The 22,929-nt window shown below is 38.5% G+C and overlaps 1 protein-coding gene across 3 annotated transcripts in view; it reads left to right on the forward strand.

Moving 5' to 3' along the window:
- ARFGEF1 (ARF guanine nucleotide exchange factor 1) overlaps positions 1–22,929 on the forward strand; it is a 186,475-nt gene that overhangs the window by 57,811 nt on the left and 105,735 nt on the right. For 2 of the 3 annotated variants that reach the window (XR_012666954.1, XM_048840867.2), the window contains exon 2: positions 15,314–15,344. The exons of the other annotated variant lie outside the window; for it this stretch is intronic. Coding sequence is in view for 1 of the 2 variants with exons in the window: in XM_048840867.2 (XP_048696824.1) it covers positions 15,314–15,344 (31 nt within the window). In the remaining variant the exon portion in view is untranslated. The remainder of the gene's footprint in view (positions 1–15,313; positions 15,345–22,929) is intronic. 3 annotated transcript variants of the gene reach the window in all.

The following is a 22,929-nucleotide window of genomic DNA, read 5'->3' on the forward strand; positions in this document are numbered from 1 at the left end:
GTGTGTGTGAATCATCTCTGAAAGTGTTGATAGAAGTGGGTGGCTGTTTAAGGAGGAATTGAAGAGAAGGTTGGTGAATGGCTCACAAAAAGTGAAAGGTTGTTCCAAGGATAAGTGGCATGGAAGAAGACACAATGAGGACCTTGCAGGGGAAGTCGACGGGCAGGAGAGCAGATACATAAGTGAACTAGAGCTGTATGGAGGCTTTGGCAAAACTAGGGGATTTTGCAAAATAATACTGTTGCTGATCCCATAGGGAAGAGACCTAGGGTAGATAAGGCTAAAGTTTCAGTACAGTACTAGTTAACTTATGCATTTGCTGCCATATCATAGAATCATAGAATATCAGGGTTGGAAGGGACCCCAGAAGGTCATCTAGTCCAACCCCCTGCTCAAAGCAGGACCAATTCCCAGTTAAATCATCCCAGCCAGGGCTTTGTCAAGCCTGACCTTAAAAACCTCTAAGGAAGGAGATTCTACCACCTCCCTAGGTAACGCATTCCAGTGTTTCACCACCCTCTTAGTGAAAAAGTTTTTCCTAATATCCAATCTAAACCTCCCCCACTGCAACTTGAGACCATTACTCCTCGTTCTGTCATCTGCTACCATTGAGAACAGTCTAGAGCCATCCTCTTTGGAACCCCCTTTCAGGTAGTTGAAAGCAGCTATCAAATCCCCCCTCATTCTTCTCTTCTGCAGGCTAAACAATCCCAGCTCCCTCAGCCTCTCCTCATAACTCATGTGTTCCAGACCCCTAATCATTTTTGTTGCCCTTCGCTGGACTCTCTCCAATTTATCCACATCCTTCTTGAAGTGTGGGGCCCAAAACTGGACACAGTACTCCAGATGAGGCCTCACCAATGTCGAATAGAGGGGAACGATCACGTCCCTCGATCTGCTCGCTATGCCCCTACTTATACATCCCAAAATGCCATTGGCCTTCTTGGCAACAAGGGCACACTGCTGACTCATATCCAGCTTCTCGTCCACTGTCACCCCTAGGTCCTTTTCCGCAGAACTGCTGCCTAGCCATTCGGTCCCTAGTCTGTAGCTGTGCATTGGGTTCTTCCGTCCTAAGTGCAGGACCCTGCACTTACCCTTATTGAACCTCATCAGATTTCTTTTGGCCCAATCCTCCAATTTGTCTAGGTCTTTCTGTATCCTATCCCTCCCCTCCAGCGTATCTACCACTCCTCCCAGTTTAGTATCATCCGCAAATTTGCTGAGAGTGCAATCCACACCATCCTCCAGATCATTTATGAAGATATTGAACAAAACCGGCCCCAGGACCGACCCTTGGGGTACTCCACTTGATACTGGCTGCCAACTAGATATGGAGCCATTGATCACTACCCGTTGAGCCCGACAATCTAGCCAGCTTTCTACCCACCTTTCTACCCACCATATCTGCCTTTTCCTGTAGCGGGATCTATTGTTACTCAGTTAAACCTGCTGAAAAGCAGAGCTGACAAACACTGCCAGTAACTACTGTCTGGGCTTCCTCCAATAGGAATTATTTTGGTATCATTTCCTTGTGTAGATGTGGCTTTAATATGTTTAGGTATGGGTTAGAAATGAATGAATCACAGTTTCTGTGGATCTTGCAATGTGAGAAGTGTATTGGGGAAGAATGCTTTGTTTTTGTTTTTTGCAGGAAGAGACCTTGCCCAGTTGCATCTTGGAAGGTGCAAACGTTCTAACTTTCACAAAAAATGGTTTCTCTTCCACAGACTACCTAAGGTGCTTGCTCAGGTCATTCCAGTGTTGTCCATCTTAATAGTTCCTAATGACAGGATATGCATGTAATATTGCCAATTTAAAACAAAAACAAAAAATACCCTGGGAAATTCCATAAACACAATAAAAGAATTCTAAGGATTCACAGTTTAGAACTTAAGCCACAAAATGCCACATTAAGGTTCCATATGCAACCTGAACTCTTTTTGCATGTATGTATTTTGATAGTTTCTTAATTATACAAATACACTGTTTTTCAAATGTAATACAATTGCATCTTGGTTTTTTACAACTTTAGACTTGTCTGTCCTCTTGTAATGCCATGTTTTGCTCTCTGTCTGATAGTCTGTGGAAGTCATTTACATAGAAAGTGCACAATAAACTATATTTAATCAACATACTAGACATTAAGTATTCAACAGAGTAATAAGTTAATGGAACTTCTAGACCATCTAAATTATTAGTTGTTAGCTTTGTAATTAAATGTCTTATTCTGAATTTCCCAAAGGAAGTTACTGCTGCTTCGTAGAAGACTGCTGGTTTAGGTTTTTGAAGTTTGAGGAATCTAGTGTAGAAGCAGTAACAATTGCCATCTAAAGACTGTGTTTGAATAGTTTTGCATCGGTGAAATACAAGTTTTTTTTAATGTGCACTATCAAATTTTAGTAATAGTTACTCAGTAAAATGTAACATTGCACCTTACTTTTTTTTTCTTTTTCTTTTTTTTTTTTACTGCTGAGCTAGAAACTGTTTTACCATGATATAATCCTTGGCTGTACCAGTAAATCAACTGTAGCAGATTCCATGGGTTATGTCATGGGTTATGGGTTATATTCCATGGGTTATGACATCCCGACCATAATCCTACGTTGCCGGCTACATCAGTTGACTTGGAAAACTTCTAGGACAATAAGTAACTGAAATGGTTTATGATGAGTGTTTCATTTTTTCAAATGGTGTTTACACCTGCTAAATTTGATTTCAGAAATAAACACACTTTTTTCCATTTGCTGAAATCTGTTGCTGCAACAGCTCTCCTATCTTGATTCAGTTAATATAGACTCATAGATTTTAAGGTCAAAAAGGACCATCGTGATCATCTAGTCCGACCTCGTACACATTGCAGGCTACAGAACATCACCCCCTCCCTAGTGTGACAGACCCATAATCTCTCACTGAGTTACTGAAGTCCTCAAATCATGATTTAAAGTAGGGCTGTCAAGTGATTAAAAAAAATTAATGGTGATTAATCGTGCCATTAAACAAATTAATAGCGCGATTAATTGTGCTGTTAAACAATAATAGAATACCATTTATTTTAAATATTTTTGGATGTTTACTACATTTTCAAATATATTAATTACAACACAGAATACAAAGTGTACTGTACTCACTTTATATTTTTATTACAAATATTTGCAGTGTAAAAAAACAAAAAAATTGTATTTTTCAGTTCACCTCATACAAGTACTGTAGTGCAATCTCTATCGTGAAAGTTGAACTTACAAATGTAGAATTATGTAAAAAAAAGTTTTATTTTTGAATGCAATGTTAAACTTTAGAGCCTACAAGTCCATTCAGTCCTACTTCTTGGTTAGCCAAGCACTCAGACAAACAAGGTTTGTTACAATTTGCAGGAGATAATGCTGCCTGCTTCTTGTTTACAGTGTCACCTGAAAGTGAGAACAGGCCTTCACATGGCACTGTTGTAGCTGGCATTGCAAGATATTTATGTGCCAAATGCACTAAAGATTCATATGTCCCTTCATGAGTCAGGTGCCACCAGCAGAAGATTGATTTTCTGTTTTGCTTATGTAGTTTCCGCATCAGTGTGGTACTCTTTTAAGACTTCTAAAAGCATGCTCCACACCTCATCCCTCTCAGATTTTGGATGGCACTTCAGAGTCTTAAAGTTTGGGTTGAGTGCTCTAGTTATTTTTAGAAATCTCACATCAGAACCTTCTTTGCGTTTTGTCAAATCTGCTGTGAAAATGTTCTTAAAACGAACATGTGCTGGGTCATCATCTGAGACTGCTATAACAAAAAATATATGCAGAATGTGCGTACAACAGAGCAGGAGACATACAGTTCTCCCCCCGAAGGAATACAGTCACAAATTTAATTGATGCATTATTATCAGCATGGAAGTATATCCTCTGGAATAGTGGCCGAAGCATGAAGGGGCATATGAATGTTTAGCATATCTGGCGTGTAAATACCTTGCAACGCCGGCTACAAAAGTGCCATGCAAATGCCTATTCTCACTCACCAGTGACATTGTAAATAAGAAGCAGGCAGCAGTATCTTCCATCAATTTAAACAAACTTGTTTGGCAGAATAAGAAGTAGGACTGAGTGGACTTATAGGCTCTAAAGTTTACACAGTTTTGTTTTTGAGTGCAGTTATGTAACCAAAAAATAAATAAATATCTCCATTTGTAAGTTACACCTTCACGATAAAGAGATTGCACAACAGTACTTGTATGAGGTGAATTGAAAAATGCTATCTCTTTTGTTTATCATTGTTACAGTGCATATATTTGTAATCAAAAATAATAATCTAAAGTGAGCACTGTATTCTGTGTTGTAATTAAAATCAATATTGAAAATGTAGAAAAACATCCAAAATATTTAATAAATTTCAGTTGGTATTCTATTGTTATAAGTGCGATTAATTGCTATTAATTTTTTGAGTTAATCACGTGAGTTAACTGTGATTAATTGACAGCCCTAATTTAAAGACTTGAAGACCCAGAGAATCCACCATTTATTCTAATTTAAACCAGCAAGTGACCTGTCCTCCATGCTGTGGAGGAAGGCAAAAAAAACCCCAGGGTCTGTGCCAATTTGACTTGGGGGAAATTCCTTCCCAACTCCAGATATGGAGATCAGTTGAACCCTGAGCATGTTGTCAAAACTCACCAGCCAAACACCTGAGAGAGAATTTTCTATGGTAACTCAGAGCCCTTCCCCATTAGTGCCTCTTCTCTGGCCGTTTGGGAATTTTTGCTACTAGCAGTTGTGGATGGGCCACATAGAATCATAGAATATCAGGGTTGGAAAGGACCTCAGGAGGTCATCTAGTCCAACCCCCTGCTCAAAGCAGGACCAATCCCCAATTTTTTCCCCAGATCCCGAAATGGCCCCCTCAAGGATTGAACTCACAACCCTGGGTTTAGCAGGCCAATGCTCAAACCACTGAGCTATCCTTCCCCTACATGCCATTGTGGGCAGTCTCATCCTACCATATCCTCCATAAAATCAAGGTAAGTCTTGAAGCCAGTTAGGTTTTTTGCCCCTACTGCTCCCCTTGGAAGGTTGTTCCAGAACTTCACTCCTCTGATGGCTAGACAACTTAATCTAATTTCAAGCCTAAACTTATTGATGGTCAGTGTATATCTCTGCTCTTGTGTCGGCATTGGCGCATAACTCCTCTTCCTCCTTGCTATTTATTTAAGTTATCTGTGTATTCATAGAGAGCAGTCTTATCTCCCTTCACCCTTCTTTTGGTTAGGCTAAACAAGCCAAGCTCCTCGAGCCCCCTCTCATAAGGTGGGTTTTCCATTCCTCAGATCATCCTAGTAGCCCTTCTCTGCACCTTTCCATTTTGAATTAATCTTTCTTAAACATGGGAGACCAGAATTGTATGTACTATTCCAGATGAGATCTCACCAGTGCCTTGTATAATGGCAATAACGCATCCTTCTCTCTATTGGAAATATCTCGCCTGATGCATCATGGGATTGCATTAGCCTTTTTCATGGCTGCATCCCATTGGTGGCTCATAGTCATCTTGTGATCAACCAATAAACTTAGGTCTTTCTCCTCCTCTGTTGCTTCCAACCGATACATCCCCAGCTTATAGCAAAAATTCTTTGTTGTTAGTCCCTAAGTATTACCTTGCACTTTGCACTATTAAATGTAATCACATTTCTATTAGTCCAGCTTTCAAGGTTGTCCAGATCTTCATGTATGCTATTTCAGTCTTCCTCCATATTTGCAATACCTCCCAACTTTGCATCATCCGCAGATTTTATTAGCATGCTCCCATTTTTGTGCCAAGGTCATGAATGAAAACGTGAATCATTTTTGTTGCCCGTTTTTGTACCTTTTTCAATTCTAATATATTTCTTTTGAGATGGGGTGACCAGAACTGCGTGCGGTATTCAAGGTGTGGGCATACCATTGATATATTTGGTGGTATTATGATATTTACAGTCTTTTTGTCTATCCTTTTCTTAATGGTTCCTAACATTCTGATAGTATTTTTGACTGCTGCTGCACATTGAGCGAATGTTTTCAGAGAACTATCCACAGTGGCTCCAAGATCTTTTCTTGAGTAGTAACAGGTAATTTAGACCCCATCATTTTGTATGTATGGTTGGGATTATGTTTTCCAAAATGTATTATCTTGCATTAATCAACATTGAATTTCATCTGCTACTTCGTTGCCCAGTTTTGTGAGATGCCTTTTTTTAACTCTTCACAGTCTGCTTTGAACTTAACTATCTTGAGTAATTTTGTATCATCTACAAACTTTATCACTTCACTGTTCACCTCTTTTTCCAGATAATTTATGAATATGTTGGACTTTGTTCTTCCCCCTGTGATGCATGGGGGTGGAGTGCAAGGGGTATGTCATAAATATAAAGGGAAGGGTAACCACCTTTCTGTATACAGAACTATAAAATCCCTCCTGGCCAGAGGCAAAACCCCTTCACCTGTAAAGGGTTAAGAAGCTAAGATAAGCTCGCTGGCACCTGACCAGAATGACCAATGAGGAGACAAGTTACTTTCAAAGCTGGAGGTGGTGGTGGGGGGGACAAAGGGTGTCTCTGTCTGTCTGATGCTTTTGCCGGGACCAGGTCAGGAATGCTCTTCAGAACTTCTGTTAAGTTAGTAAGTAATCTAGCTAGAAATGCGTTAGATTTCCTTTTGTTAAATGGCTGGTAAAATAGGTTGTGCTGAATGGAATGTATATTCCTGTTTTTGTGTCTTTTTGTAACCTAAGGTTTTGCCTAGAGGGATTCTCTGTTTTGAATCTGATTACCCTGTAAGGTATTTACCATCCTGATTTTACAGAGGTGATTCTTTTACTTTTTCTTTAATTAAAATTCTTCTTCTTAGATCCTGATAGCTTTTTCATTGTTCTTAAGATCCAAGGGTTTCGGTCTGTGTTCACCTATGCAAATTGGTGAGGTTTATTATCAAGCCTTCCCCAGGAAAGCGGGTGTAGGGCTTAGGGGGATATTTTGGGGAGAAGACATCTCCAAGTGGGCTCTTTCCCTGTTCTTTGTTTAACACGGTTGGTGGTGACAGCATAGGGTTCAAGGACAAGGCAAAGTTTGTACCTTGAGGAAGTTTTTAACCTAAGCTGGTAAGAATAAGCTTAGGGGGTCTTTCATGCAGGTCCCCACATCTGTACCCTAGAGTTCAGAGTGGGGAAGGAACCTTGACAGGGTACATCTGCCCACATACATAACCATCCATGAACTGTATTGACTGGTTAATTCCCCATCCTGTATGTTGGATGTGGGCCAATTGAGGAGAGACCACTGGAGCAGGCTGGGCTGGGAGCAGTGCAGGGGCTCACATTTTCTTGTGGCCATTGTGCCAGATAGTCAGTGCATCAGCTCCTTATGTTGCTGTTCCTCTTCCAGCTCTAGCTGTTGCTCTTCCTACCTTGTGGCATGCTCATGGGCATTGTAGTCCCTTGCCATTTTCTCCTCCCTTTCCAGCATCCTCGCAGCTGCAGACTGGCTCTTCTTGTCCTGCCGAAGGAGCAGTCTGACCTATTGGCAGAATATAGCAGCTCATATCTGGCCTCTTTTCTTTTTGCCCCTTAAGTTCTTACTACTCTCACTAACAGTCAGTGGCATCATGTGTGAGCACCTTATCTGGACTAGAATTGATATCTTTGAAAAGCAGTGAAGCTGCATATTATTTTTCTGTCCAGTGGCAAGAAAATATGGCCCAGGTGGAATTGTAGGAAGCGATTGGAGGACTGTTGGCACCTGGGCTTGATTAGCCTGTGTTCTCGCTGTGAAGTAGGCAGGTTGCCAGCCTGGGCTGAGTCCTAGGCTTAAAGCACCCTCACTCCTGGATGAGAGGTTTTTCTGTGTGGAAAGCAGGGAGGTTCAGGCAACATCTAGGTTAGAGTATGGGTAGTGATGCTGTCTCTCTGCAGTGATGTACGTCCTCTGTACCTTGGTTATCTTTAAGAACTGTACAATGGTAATGGTAAATCTTTGGATTACTGCACTTGCAGTTTAAATGCAGGCAATGCTTTCAGATCGGATTTCCCATGCTGCTTCTCTTTTGTTTGGTCTATTTAAATATGATTATTTTAGTTCTTCCTGGAAGTCTCTGAATTGCCTTCAAAGCGTTAACATGTCTTCTGTTGCTGCTGGTTAGTCCGGGAGAGAGAAGCTTTTGATATTGGCATCCTTCTCTGCTAGTGCTAAGCTTTAGTACCAGCAAGGAGCAATGAGATAAAATGGGCAATTTTGGTATCTGTTTATATACCTTTTCACTTCCATTCTAAATAAACTAAAAATGTATTTAGCATAATCTGTTTAGATTGTTAGTTGTGGAGGGCAGAGACTATAACATATTTGTACAGTGCCTAGCACAAAGGACTCAAGCAGGTTGGGCTCCATTAGAAACTACCACAGTAGAAATGTTTAATAGCATAATTTCAGTTTGTCTCTAAATACATAATGAAAATTTCAAGGTTTTTGAGTTGCTTAATGCTGATGACCTATGTGAATTTCAAAGGGTTCTTAAACAAGTGCAACAGTAATAGCTGCAATACAGCGCTTAGCACCTAGTATTTAGACCTCTGAAATCAAAGGGATTTACAGAGACTGCTAAGTCAAGAGGGCCCAAGTATACATAACCATGAAAAGAACAACATAGAAATTGCCCCCCATGTTGAAAATCCTGTGGTGACTTTTGAAAGATTTCTCCTTCCCACAGTTGCTGCATACCAACTTGAGCAATATTGGCAGTGTCAGATATTGGAGAGACTAACCAGAGAAAATATAGAGAAGCCAACTAAATCAAGCAAATGCTTTAAAATATACACTTCAGGATGTATACTATTTAATTACTAATATTGTATAAAATTATTCTTCATTGCATGTTGCCTGGAAACCGGTTCACTTGCAGTGACTCAAAAGAACTGACTCAGAATTGCTTTGTCCTTTCAAACTCTCCTCTCTTATCCTGGATTGTAGATCACTTGTTTGCTTATTAGATTTTCTAGGTGTCTTGTCCAGTTCTCCCTTCTGAATATTTGGGAAGGTTGCATTTTTAAAACTGTTACTTCTCACTTTCATTCCTTCCTTGCCTAGATATTGAGTTATCTGGGTAACATTATACAGAGACCTTGCACCTACATGCAACTTCTTGCCGGATCAAGGACTTAGTTCACACTTTCCTTTTAAACCAAGTAGGAGCTTTCTGTCCTAGAATACCATGGCTACAGTGAGACACCTCTATAAACTGCTGAAATGTAATGGGGAAGAAATGAAACGTGCATTTTTAGAAGGAAATGTTGTTATAAATGAAATGTTCGCAAAAATTATCATTTTTCCAGTATCATACTCTGCTATGATAATCTTACTAACCTGTTGTTTTCCATGTTATAGTATAAATCATTCTGTATCTTTACCAGTAAAAATATATTTTCATATTGACTTGTTCAATCAGTACTTGTTCAATCAGTAGATAATATGTATACCCATTTTTGTTCTGTTTAGTATATGTGACTTTTCGTTGTGATATTAACTGTAGTATTAGCTACCCTTTTGTTTTAATGAAGACAGGAAATCCAACGCGAGCTGAAGTGACACACCCCAGCTCCAACTGTAGACATAGCCTTAGAGCCGTCTTTAGGGGAGAGGATTTATGTGTGGATATTGTGGGGCTCATGGGGAGTGGGATGTATGTTTCTGCCTCTCTGCCATCCTTCCCAACCAAGCAGAGTGTGTAGCTCAGTTAATACCACCTGAGGATATATTGGCTTTTTGCAGAGCGCCTTTATGTAATATAACCCTCTGAGAGGTTTTTCCGAACTAATTCAGTAGCTTCACTTGAACAGTGCTGGCAGGTAATCCTAGAGTTGATGCAGAAGCTCTGGGCCTCTATGCTGATACCACAGGCCTCCAGCACATCTGTGGCTTTTAGAAGCTGAATCCCTGCCCATTCCACCCCAATTTTTTTCTTCTCCTTCCCTTCCACTCCCAAATCTATAATTATGTTAGGGGTAATTTAGCAGAATTTTCCAGTTCCTGGGCTCTGTGTGTGTGTGTTTTCCCTCATGAGAGGGAGTGATCTGGCCCTTCACTGTTATCAGCCTAACTGTGTTTTCCCTTACTGTGGAAATCTCACTCAGATTCATGGGGAAGGCTTTATTTCACTAGCTTGTACCTTGCCATGTCTGTCATGTATCTCTTGGTCACCATTCTGGTTAATCTGGTTCATTCTGGTTTGAGAGTTGAGAGACAGCCATGAAATAGTAACTTTTCTAGTTTCTCTGAAGACTTTAGGAAAGTGTCAATAAATGTCAGAAAACAAATAGCATATGGAAAGACCTACGGGCTGAATGGTCTCTCAATTTTACTGTAATTTTCCTTCTATCTACAAGATCTGTTTTAGGTTAAATAGGGGAGAAAATGTTGTTACTGATTATCTACAGCAGTACAAAAACACACAGTTCTGACAGCTCACTTTTTTACACTACATTGTTCTCAGTGAGGAATAAAATGTGAGGCAATGCATAGTGAGACCACTACTATTTGATCTTTCTCTTCCTCACTATAATTCTTTTTCTTTCTTTCCCCATCTGCCTGTGTCCTTTTTATCTATTTACATAGTGCTGTGCAGTTGGAGAAGTTTGCTAAAGAAGAATTTCTTCCCCAGAGGTCTCATAGTCTAACAAAACAGGGGCCACGTAATGGAATCAACAAGCAGAATGGCTCTCAGAGTTGGAACCTAAAGTGGAGATATTCATGTGTGTTTTTTTTAGGGAGGAGTGGAAGAGAGACTGACTAACCATGTTTTGATAACCAAAACTTTTGGTCATCTCCTCTTACATTGTCTATCTCCTGTTTTTTTGTTTTGTTTTTGGGTCCTTCTGCATCCCCTTTCCTTTTGGTCTCTTCCTCCAGTTTTCTGTTCTGTTTTATTGTTTTCTCCTACCCCTTTTTTCTCTGCCTTTGTACTTTTATTGACAAGCTTCTCCCTATTTTTGTGTAATACAGATTATGTATTACTGTGTCTTCTAGAGCAGACGCCCAGAATGAGTGCTTGACACATGGGCAGTCTCGGTAGGAAAAATAACAGGCTATGCCATTTTTTCTCTGCAGCCCTTCCATATGTAAAACTAGATGCAGAGGTGAAACTCATCTGCACTCATCTGGATCAAGTTGTGCTGTGTATAAAGTGAGGGTTTAATAATTTGCTTTTTATGTGCTGCTTCAGACCGTTTTCAGCTGTCCAAAGTATGTTTATGTTGTGGGAGAATAACTGACTGGGAAGTGTGGTGGGTATTTACTCATACATAACCGACAAAGTGTGTTTGACCCACTGTGCCTAAATACTATAGAGTAAAGGCTGCTGAGTTTATGAAAGTTCCTGTTGAGTTCAATTACACAATTTACTTTTTCTTCCCATTTTCTCAGGATACTGTGGCACAAGAAGTTAACAGTCTCCTGTTTTAATGGGAGGGGCCTAGAGGCATAGTGTATTCAGTGATAAATTCTTTAGATTTTTGACACAATGCCTCTACCACCCACCTGTCCTCGTAGTCTGCTGGTTTGGGTCACTTCACTTTGGAGGACTTTTTGGTACCTTTGTTTGGATAGTGGTTGAAGACTCTGACTTCTTTTGTTCTGAAGCAGGAAGGGAGGAGAGATGACAGCTTATTGAGAGAGATCACTGCTCATTCCATATCTTGATTCCCTGCAGTATAGAAAATGGTTCTTTCTCCTTGGATCGGTATCCCTGTTTGGACATAAGCATGTTTTAATGAAAATATCGGAAGAGTTAGATATCACTGGTTATGACAAACTGTTCATTATAGTTGATGTATTGGTATTGTATTGATAAACAATATGCTTGTTGGCTTTCTGAAATGAGCTTCTGGAGGATAAATAAAGCATTAAAATAAATTGCTGTTAGATTTTTTTAAAATTCAAAGTGGCAAAACTGCACAAATCATGTAGCTTGTTTTCTGTAAATAAACAGATTTTTGTAGAGCTGGACTAGGTCTGTTTTTTAAGCCATTTGGTCCAGAACTGAAATGCCTCCTGCTGGCTATTGAAATGTAATTTATAAAACAGGTTTAAAAATTCTGGATTGTAATTCTGAAACCAATAACATGACAGTGTGATTAATTAGCACAACTTCACCGGTCAGAACTTCTTTTCATAACTTAGACATAATCATAAAAACAAATATAGATTTAGAAACTGAACACATTAATTGTGAAGAGAGAGAACTTTTTAAAGGCCTTTATAAACTATTTTTTCTTGTCTCTGCCTCCACCAAGTTGAACAGGATGCCACCTCTCCATATCCTGTCATTTCACTGCAAAGGATAAAAACCAGACTTTTCCCCCAGTGTTACTCAGATGCCCACCTAGACAAAGCTGTTTGGCTTTTTTGAGTTCCCCTGTCCTAATAGGTTAGTTACCCTAATTTTTAATACAAAGTGAATCTGACAAGACTGGTTGATTTCTCTGCTGCAGTTGGAAACCCAGCAGATGGAAGTGAAACTAACAGTTATATTAGTTTTCAGTTTCTTGGTGAAGTTACCAATAGCAGAAAGGAAAGCTCTAGAATTATTGGTTTCAGAGGAACAGCCGTGTTAGTCTGTATTCGCAAAAAGAAAAGGAGTACTTGTGGCACCTTAGAGACTAACCAATTTATTTGAGCATGAGCTTTCGTGAGCCACAGCTCACTTCATCAAATGTTTACCGTGGAAACTGCAGCAGAAAGTCTGCTGCAGTTTCCACGGTAAACATCTGATGAAGTGAGCTGTGGCTCACGAAAGCTCATGCTCAAATAAATTGGTTAGTCTCTAAGGTGCCACAAGTACTCCTTTTCTTTTTTCTAGAATTATTTATTCATCGAGAGAAGAACCCAGAAAAGGGGGTGGAGGTAAAGTAAGGGAAGGCTCCAAAGATGACTGAGGAAAAAAGAGCTTTCTCCTTCCACCAACAAAAGAAAAAGATTTCAAATGATCGGATGTCTCATAGGACAATAGGGTCGTAGGTCGAGACTGATATGAAGATGCTGCAGACTTTAGGCAAAGCACCCTGGTAGAAATCCCCTTTTTCCAATAATTAATGCATCTTCCTAGGTGTTACCCCTAATTCTGCTCCCATATCTTTTATGTTTTGGGCCTCTGGCTAGTAGGTTTAGACCTTTGCCAGTATGTATTTCATACATTTCTTTTCAAGTCCTGAGAATTGAAGAATTAAATCAGTTTCTGGTGGGATTTTCACTAATGAAACTAGCCACCCGGTTGTTCTTTCTAACTGGGAGAAGAGAAGGAATGCCAGCCACTCCAGAAGTAGCGCTATTAGATTTCAAACTGGTATTCACTGTTTATTGGAAGCATTACCTTAAGTTTTCCTCAACATTTGGCAGGCTTCCCTCTGTTCTCTAAACATATACAACTCAGTTTAATTTTATCATAAAAATTAACAAAGAGTGGCTTAATGTTACTGTGATTGTATCTATTACGAAATGAAATAGAATCCTTGGGAAAACAAAATTTTATCTAGCTCGGGAAGGATTCTCTTGACTAAGAATAGTTTTGTAAGTGAATTTAATATTTGTTTAAACTAGAGAGGGAACACTGAGATATGAAATAGCTTTGCTATAAGTGAGTTTAATGAGAAATGTTAACTTCCTAATCAGTAAGAATCTGCAAATACCAAACCTCTAGCTCTGTCTTGTGGCAAATCAGAATTTCCATTTTGAAATTAAAAAGGAAAAAACTAGAAGTTCATACAATTTGTTACATACTCAGAACTGTTCAACTATAAAGATAGCAACTTTTGTGTGTGCACAATTGAGAAATGCAACTTCTGAATAATAAATCTCATTTATGGAGAAAGGGGGTGGCTGCTTAATTCAAATAATTCAGTGCATGTGAGGCTAAAGTACGACATAATTTCTGGTTAATGATCATGTTCAAAGGTAAATTGTAATGCAGTCTTATTTTTCTATCATTTCTAACTGAAGAAAAATGTGATGAGTGAATGAAGGGTGTCTCCCCCCCCCAAATACTCTATGCATGTTTGATCGATGCTTACGATTAGAACAGGAAACTTTGCTCTAATGATACATCAGTATCATTTTCTTTTTCTGTGATGAATATTAATAAGATTTCATGTATTGATCCTATATAATTTTATTATTCAACTGTCCATGTCTTTCCCTACTGTAACCAGAGCAAATTCTGTGGAAATCAGATTCCTTAATGCCTGGTAAACACCATATGTTTCCTATGAAAGATGTTACAGTTTACTTTATTGTGAATCGTGAGTAATCTGGTATCTGAAGATTTTTATATATATATAAAATAATTTATAATAATTATATAATAATTTATAATAATAAATAATAATAATTTCTTAAAATTAACTACACAATTGTTTAATATTTTGTCACAATGTCTAGAGTCTAGACATTTAAAATACTGGGCAAAATTAAGCATTTTTTATATATCATTGACCTGATTATATGAAGGATGGGGAAAGGATTAAAGTCTCATATTATTTCTTCCATTATTTCTAAGTTGCAATAATTTAAAAATGATTTATTTTAATATCATGTCTGAAGTGGAAATGCTACAGGAGTATGTTTTTGCTCCAGGTCATTGCTTCAATGTGAGCAGCTGTTTGCAACCAGTTGTATATTCAGAAAGGAAAAATTGTCTGTATAATCGGTTTCTTAAGAGCACAAGTGAGAGAGTTTTTATAGGTAAAACTGATAGAAGTCATTAATGTAGTTTTCCTGTTCATTCATAAATCAGACTTGCAAAGTTGCAAAGATAGGATACAGTGCATAGATTGATAAAACAGCCTAATGTTAGAGTTGTTTGTCTTCAAAGGATTAAAAACCATTTTATGTATACTTGTTTTGACTGCAATCTTCTCCACCACCCTTTTATATCTTTGTGTAAGCTGTCTGGGACAAAGGCTATGTATTGAAACCGTGCCTAACACAAGGTGGCCCTGATTTTGTTTGGGGCAACTGGGCACTACTTTAAATAATAAATTACTTGGAAAATAGAGATTTGGCTCATCTTGGTTTTGATACTGCATTAATAATATATTAGTTGCAAATTAGATAAGAAACGAGTTATAGAAACACTTGAACTGCTCATGATAGTGGTTGCTGTTTTAAACTGAAATTTGGTTCACAAACGTGGTGTTAGTCCAAATAGAAGTTTGACTTTCCACCTGTTAACAAATATAGAATTAGAGTGACTGTGCATATTAATATTTCCATAACTATGTTTTTATTATCAGAATTCTAATTCACTGTTTCCTTTTACAGAGGAAATAAAAGCTGAAACAGAAAAACAAAGGTATGTAATAGTTCTCTTCCTCTTATTGAGCAAAAATAATTTGTCTTGTGAAAATAGGAAGAGTAGTCATATAGACACTTGTATAGTATTTATTATGAATTTAAGCATATAACATTATCCATATGGTGACTCATCCTGAAAGGTGCTGAACATCTCTTGTGCGATGCATAATACTCAGGAGCTTGCCTGCAACTGCCACTCCTGTCTGTTGCAGCTGTTATATAACTTAGAGTGAGAGCAGAAAGATTTGAAGGCTTGTGGGGGGAGGAAGGAATAGACTGGGGTAGGGACCATGTGGGAGGTAGACTTGGATTGGCTGTTAACTGGGATGGGACCCTGGGGTTAGATATTGAGATTAGATGAGCAACCAAGGAAGGGAGAGACTGGGATTGGCTGGGCAAGGAGCTCCAGGGAGACTGAGCTGGGGAGCCCAGAGATGGAGACTAGTACTGGCTGAGCAAGGAGATTGGGATGTAGAGATTGGGTAGGCTAAAGGAAGAGACTGGCACTGGGTTGAGGAGTCAGGGGTAGGGAGACGGATCTAGGACAGGCTGAATGTATAGAATGTATACATACATGCAGAATGTATAGAAAGATCTGTGACCATTAGAGAACATTCCCTCCAGAAGTTGGAATAGAATCCAAGCTTCTAGAGTCTGTGTTGCTCTGCTGTCAGCAAATCTGCGAACACCCTGGCAAATTGGGCATTTGTTATGATAGTCTTTAATTACATGATACATAGGACTCCTGCCTCATTCAGTGCACAGGATGAGCTGTGTTCTAGGGATGAATCAGAGCTGAGTAGTGAAGGAGGCTATTGTCTGTAGGATTCCCGCCTCATTTGCTGCAGAAACTGGATGGTATTTTGTGAATGAAGCAGGGGAAGAGTGATAATGCTCTCATGGTTAAAGCAGTTGAATGCTACCCAGGGGATTTGGATCCTATCCCGTCCTCTGCCACAGAGTTCCCATGCGATCCTAGGTAAGTCACTTAAACCAAACTTTTCAGAGGCCAGTAATTGTGCATTCCTCATTTTCTGAATGTCCATCTTGAGACCCCAGGGTCTGATTTGTAGCAATGTTGAATACTCACTCATAGCTGCAACTGAAGGCAAGGGCAACTGTGCTTTGGAAGATATGAATTATTGCATTTTGCTTTGTACTCTGAAAAATTAGACCCTAGGCTCCTCAAATTGGGCATCTAAAATGTGTAGAAACAACGAGGAGCCCTTGTGGCACCTTAGAGACTCACCAATTTATTTGGGCATAAGCTTAGCCTACAAAAGCTTCTGCCCAAATAAATTGATTAGTCTCTAAGGTGCCACAAGGACTCCTTCTTGTTTTCGCTGATACAGACTAACACGGCTACCACTCTGTAAAATGTGTAGACACTTCTTACCTTACCTTCTTACTCTCTTTGTCTGAGTCCCCTCCTGCACCTCACAGAAATGTTATAAAAATAAATTAATGTTTCTGAAGCACTCAGATGAGCACCATAGAAAAGTCCATGAGGAAATTAATAATTCTGTTCTCATAGCATATTTGAATAGTGTGCAGTAAATAAGATATGCAACCACACATTGAACAATGAGGATAGAACAAAATATTAAATAGCTTTTTATATAGTGAGCATCATCCATCTTGTGCACTGAATGAGGCAGGAATCCTGTGGAAAAATAGTATGTGATCATGTAATTAAAGACTGTATCACAATGCATATGCACAAAGGGGCCTCATCCAGGTTGCATGTGCAACCTCAATTCTGACATTTTATAGTTTTTGAGTGTTAGGCTTTGCAGCCTTAATGTTTTTAACATAGTTGTTTTGTAAGTATGTAGTTTTGTTTGTGTGTGTAGTGTACATATAATCCTTACCTATGATGAAATATTTTGTAAATAGATTTTTATTTTGTTTATATATTTTTCAGGCATGTCTAAAGATTCTAATAGTGGATCTTCAGTTTCCTTTATTGCTTTGGAGGCATATAGACTTGTTAGCTATGGATGTAGGATGTACCCCTCCTACCAAAGAGTTATCAGTTGTCTTTGGCTGCAGAGGAGGTAGAAGATCTTCCTTTGCAGAGCATTAGGACAGAGGAACTTCCTATTTTTCTCCAAAATTAATTTTAAACTCCTTTTCTTATCTCACATTGGATATCTAGGTAGTTAATAATTAACTCCACAGTCTGATTAACCTTTTGAAAATTTTTCTTTGAGGTGTTGTATGGCTTTGATCTGCTGTTGGGGCAGACCCCAATCCATTCAGGGAAATCAGGGGCAAGAAATGCCTGTCATGCTTCTTATTTAAGATTGGTACTAGTCAGGGTGGATCGATTTAAAGCCACAATGTAAACTATGATTTAAATCACCGAGTGGAAAGCCTAATTTAAAGTTATCGATTTTAATCAACTTTTCCATTTGTACTTCAGTTATTTTCTAAAGAAAGGTGAATTCTCATTGATTGGTGTAACCATTAAAACCATGTTGATTTACAGCTCAATAAAGACTTTATGGTAGATTTGGTATATCTTTTTGCTATCTAGGAGGGTATACTATAGCTATACATTTATTTAATCAATTAGATTAGTATTTTCAGATTCTTAATTGTACATTTTTAGTTTATTAGAAAATTATGGTGAATTATATTGCTTATTATAATTATTATAATTAACTTTTTGCTCATGATTTGTGTCAAGCTGCTTTATTAAGAAATTAACTGGAATTTAATTAAACACACAACTGTAAATAAAATTTAGTTTTATTAAGCAAAACCTTTAATGTTTTGGATATATAAGCTTCTCTTATCAAAGCATGTTCACTTTCACATGATTTATTAAAGGAACAGAAGGATTAATTGTAGTCCGTGAATTAAACTTCCTATTTCAGGTCAGTCTGGGAAAATTTTCAAATATGCCTAAGTGAAAGTGACTGGAGCTTAAGTTCCTAGTCATCTAAGTCTCTTGAAAATGAGACACCAGTCTTCTAAGTTACTTAGGCTGTCCTAAAGACTTTTAAAAATAGTAGATATTCTCTTCCTCCTTGTTTTTATTCATAGACTGGAAGAGAGAGAGATGTTTTCCTATCTTTTCACCTCCCAATTGATTTCTCAACCTTGAATGAATCAGTCCAAATGAAGAAAATATTCTAAGAGGCTACTGCTGTGAAAAGCTGGTTTAATACTTCAACACATCTGGTTCCAGTTAGCTAGTGACTTCAATGGTGTGACTCTCTTTAAAACATCATTGTCAAACGTACCGCTTGAATGGTTCAGCTCCAGCCCTGAAATTTATTATGGTTGGCATGACTGATAGGTGATTATTAGATGCCCAAGTCATAGCAGAAGCATCTTCTTCATCCATTAAGCATGAACCCTCACACTTTGGGCTGAGAATATTGGCAAGAAAATGAGGTGGAGTAAGCGCTTGATCCACCCACTTCTTTACTTCCTGCAATTTAACTTTGTAGTTGGGTATTTCTTTCTTCAGTGTCTCTGGAAGTTCTTTATAAATTTCAATAGCATCAGCAGTATTGCAGCAATTTTTCTGCAGTTTGTTCAAGGTTATGGAAATAGGTTTCCTATATTCAGCATATTTTCTGTATTTCTCTTTAGTCTGATGTTGACTGCTTTATATAATTTGCTAGCATAGTAAGACATGGTAAACAGTCCATAACTTATTTTTGCAGCATTCTTTACTAACCAGTTGATGCAGATTGTTCAGATGTGTCCACATCATCATCTTAAGTCATTGCCTCCTGAGGAGCATTTTTCATAATGTTTCATTCTGACGACCAGGCCTTATATCTTTGTTGCACTGTTTACATTTGGCAGGAGTTCCTTTTTTACCCAGAGGTGCAGGAATTTCTTGAAATATTCCCAAATAGCATCTTTTTTACAACCTGAAGCTATGACATTTTTTTCTCCAGTTTCCAGGTGTTGAAATCAACACTAGAGGAAGCACTCTGAAAAATGTTGTCCCTTCTTCCCACAGTGTCCTGCTTTGACACCAATGTTGCTCCTCTCTGTTTTCGCATTCTGCTCCTTCTCCCTTGTTACATAATTCCCCACCGCACTCCTATCCCCAGAAAAACAAAAGATTAAACAACAATCTGAGACTTTTGCTTGTTTAACCCACGTTAGACTGCACTGCAATATTTTATTTGTTTAGAGACAGAGAGGGAGGCAGTTGAGAAACTAATGGATTTCTGTTTATATCTCTCTCTGGACATATGCAAGAAGACAGCAAGGCCATTTACTTCAAGTGCCCAGAACCATCCAGAAGCAAGGGCTGGTAGATCAGTGTTTTTCCATGAGCTAGAGAGCAAGTTTCCATGCTTGGCGGAGTCATAATATTCATAATTTTAGAAAGGAGCCAATCCGAACTCAAGCAGGAAGAAGCTATAAAATAGGGAGTATGAGACACCCAGGTGGGTTCAGTGGATGATCCTGATGAGATAAACAATGGTGTCTCCTGGAGTCAGAGGCTGGGTCCCAACATCTGTGATGAGTTTGCCAGTGCTGTGCATCCAGTAGCACAGCCCATGGGTCTCCCACAGGATTGAGCCCTTAATACAGCATATAACCTATTGTACCATATTTATAAGGTTTGACCTCAAAAATTCGATGTTTCCCCCTGATTCTTTCTTTATATAAAAAAGCAACCTTTAACACAAAGCTTTTCGTAGAGGCTCATGGATTCAGCATATTTATTTTTTATTTAAATATTTAATCACAAACAAGAGATTGTAGTAAGTTTAATTGAAAACGTTCTAAGACCTACATTCAGATTTAATTTTAAACAGGTTTATTTAAAAAAAAATTTAAATAGCAAAATAAAAGACAATGTTTTAAAAAAACTCATTGTTTTTATCTACCCTGCTACTAATGGAGGAAGAGTGCCAAATACTACCCAGTATCAGTGGCGTAAGCCAGGACAAGATACATTGTGTGTAACAAAAGTTTCCTAGGCCCCTTTTTAAACTGGCTGCCAGGTCTGCCTCAGCTGTTTTTTGTGTGTAACCACAACCCTCATGGTGGACTCCCAAGCAGGAGCAAGTCTTTCTTGTTGCTTCAGACAACTTCATCTGCTCATGAAGCTAACTGTGAACTCAGCAGAGGTCTCCTCCTGGATCTGTGAAACCCTTCTGACTCGGATGTTCATCTGTGTAAACAACATCACCTTGCAGGGGATCTGCCTGCTCTTTCCAAGCATCAGCAGTAGTTGAGCCTACCTGAAGATTCTGTCTTAGGAGACAAGTGGAGCATTATGGTTATGCAGCTCCTTTTCAAGGGGCTTCCTAAGCATCAAGCAACAGCAGTGACCTCTTTCATCAGGCTATGCTGGGGCAGGGCCTTAATATTTCTTTGAGACTCCATCCATGTGGCTTACATATTGAACTCCCACTGAACAGGGTTTCCCTGTACTGTTTCTTCCCCTCCCCTCTTCCCCCCCGCCCCCCCCCCAAGCTACCCAATCTATCTAATTTTTCAGAACCTGACCTTAAAGTGGCACGATAGTGAATCCTTGAGATCTCCTAGGCTAGATCCACAGAGTGTGCTAACACCATACAGCAGGAATAGTGTGTACCTCCCTCAGAGCCCTACCAGAGGTGGACAAAGGAGATCTGACCTCTTCCTCTTAAGAGGAAATGGCCTGCATGGGAATTTCAAATGAGCTCAGAATGTGGAGGAATCTCTGAGGAGGTAGCCTCTAAGAAAACAATATCAGGGAAAACTGCATCTCTTACAGATTTTGTAAAAATCCAAACGTTGAATTGAAAAAGATAGAATCTAGCTCTTCCCCCCCTCTTTTTTTTGTTTTTGTTTTTATTTTGAATGGTGGAGACTAAGAATTAAGGGAAACTTGGGGTGGTGTCAACGATGCTTTGTTCAAGAACAATATCAGCTAATCCAGCTCACTTCTTAAACTGGTGAAGATTCAAATACAGTATTTTGTATTAAGGGCCGTGGAGACTTCTCCAGGGAATTTTTTTCTTTTAAGTTTAGATGTATTTGTGTTTCCTTTAACTGTGTCAATGCAGTGAGATATGACTCAGAGGTGCAGCTACAGAATATAGATAAATACAGATTGCAAGAATGTTTTCTACAAAATATGTTTATTTAATCTCCTCCAACAAGTGACTGGGTTACATCACAAAGCGGGCATCGCTGCACATCTTAGAAAGCAGTTCTACTTGTCAAACAATATGGGGGAAAAAGAGTTTATCTCTAATTCAATGTATTGTACTATGTCTTTAATTATATGGAGTTTTACAGGCAATTCAAATTCCATGAAGCAGACCCGGGTCTTGATTTTATCTGTATAAATCCACAGTAAGTGATTTTTAGAAGGGCAGAGCATATATATGTCTCCATGAATGTGAGTGCTCAGCACTTCTAAAAAAAAATAAATAAATAAATAAAAAAAAGCAAGCCCTAACTTTTGAAATCAGTGGAGTTACTCCAGGATTAGACAGCTGTGGTTTAGAGCACATTGTGACCTGAAAATATCTGTGGGTATTTTAATTTCATAGTGCACAGTAGACTATCTTTATTATCTTATCTAGACATTATGTATAGCATATAGATAAGTCAAAATTCTTAACTGATTTTTTTAATCCTTGTATCACACAAAACTTTGGAAGAGGAAAGTTTTGCCAATGACTTTAATAGGAGCAAGACGGGTGCCTTTATATTTTGTAATGAATCTGAAAGAAAGCTATTACAATTTTTCAGGTACAGAATTAGGCCTCCCATTAAAAGTAAGTACCACAGATTAGCATATTGTATTGATCTTTCCTTACACCAATTAGTCAGCGGACTTCAGAGGTAACCTGTGTAACTGGAGCCCCTCGTGGGTTTTAAAATAAGATATCAAAGTATTGGCTCTGTTCTCTATCCTGGAAACATAAAGTAAAAAGAAAATATATTCTCACCTGAATATTAAGGAATTCCTTAAAGCAGCTGCTTGAACAACACCACAACAAATGTGTTCTTCCCTGCTCTGGTACCTTAATTTAGTTTTGGAAGTGCTTCCTAAATATTAATTTGAACCATTTCAAGAAATGGTATCTGTTTCCTTGTAGTTCTGCACTTTTCTCCAGGCTAAGATAGCTTTGAGGACAAATTCAGCCTTCATCCACAAAAATGAATAGTCTTTCACAGAACTTGGGAAATTGTGATCACTTCCTTTTTGCCCCTCACCAAGTCACCTTAAGGAGAAGATGTAACCCAGATATATGCACACACCAAAAGATTTAGAAAATCCTCCTTACTCTGTATGAAGAGAGATGCAGCAGAACTGGCTGGTCTTAATGTTCCACTTTCACTAAATACTAGATATAAATATTAGTGGACATCTTCAAAAGAAGGTGCTACATGAAATAATAGTTCAAAAATTGCAGTTTTTATAAGAAATTGTATATAATTATTGTAATCAGTTCAAAGGATGTTCAAGTGGATACTACTGCAAGAATCCCACTCTTATAGTCTGGTTTCAGAGTAGTAGCCATGTTAGTCTGTATCCGCAAAAAGAAAAGGAGTACTTGTGGCACCTTAGAGACTAACAAATTTATTTGAGCATAAGCTTT

The sequence above is a fragment of the Caretta caretta genome, chromosome 2 (assembly GCF_965140235.1).
Source record: "Caretta caretta isolate rCarCar2 chromosome 2, rCarCar1.hap1, whole genome shotgun sequence".
Classification (NCBI taxonomy): domain Eukaryota; kingdom Metazoa; phylum Chordata; order Testudines; family Cheloniidae; genus Caretta; species Caretta caretta.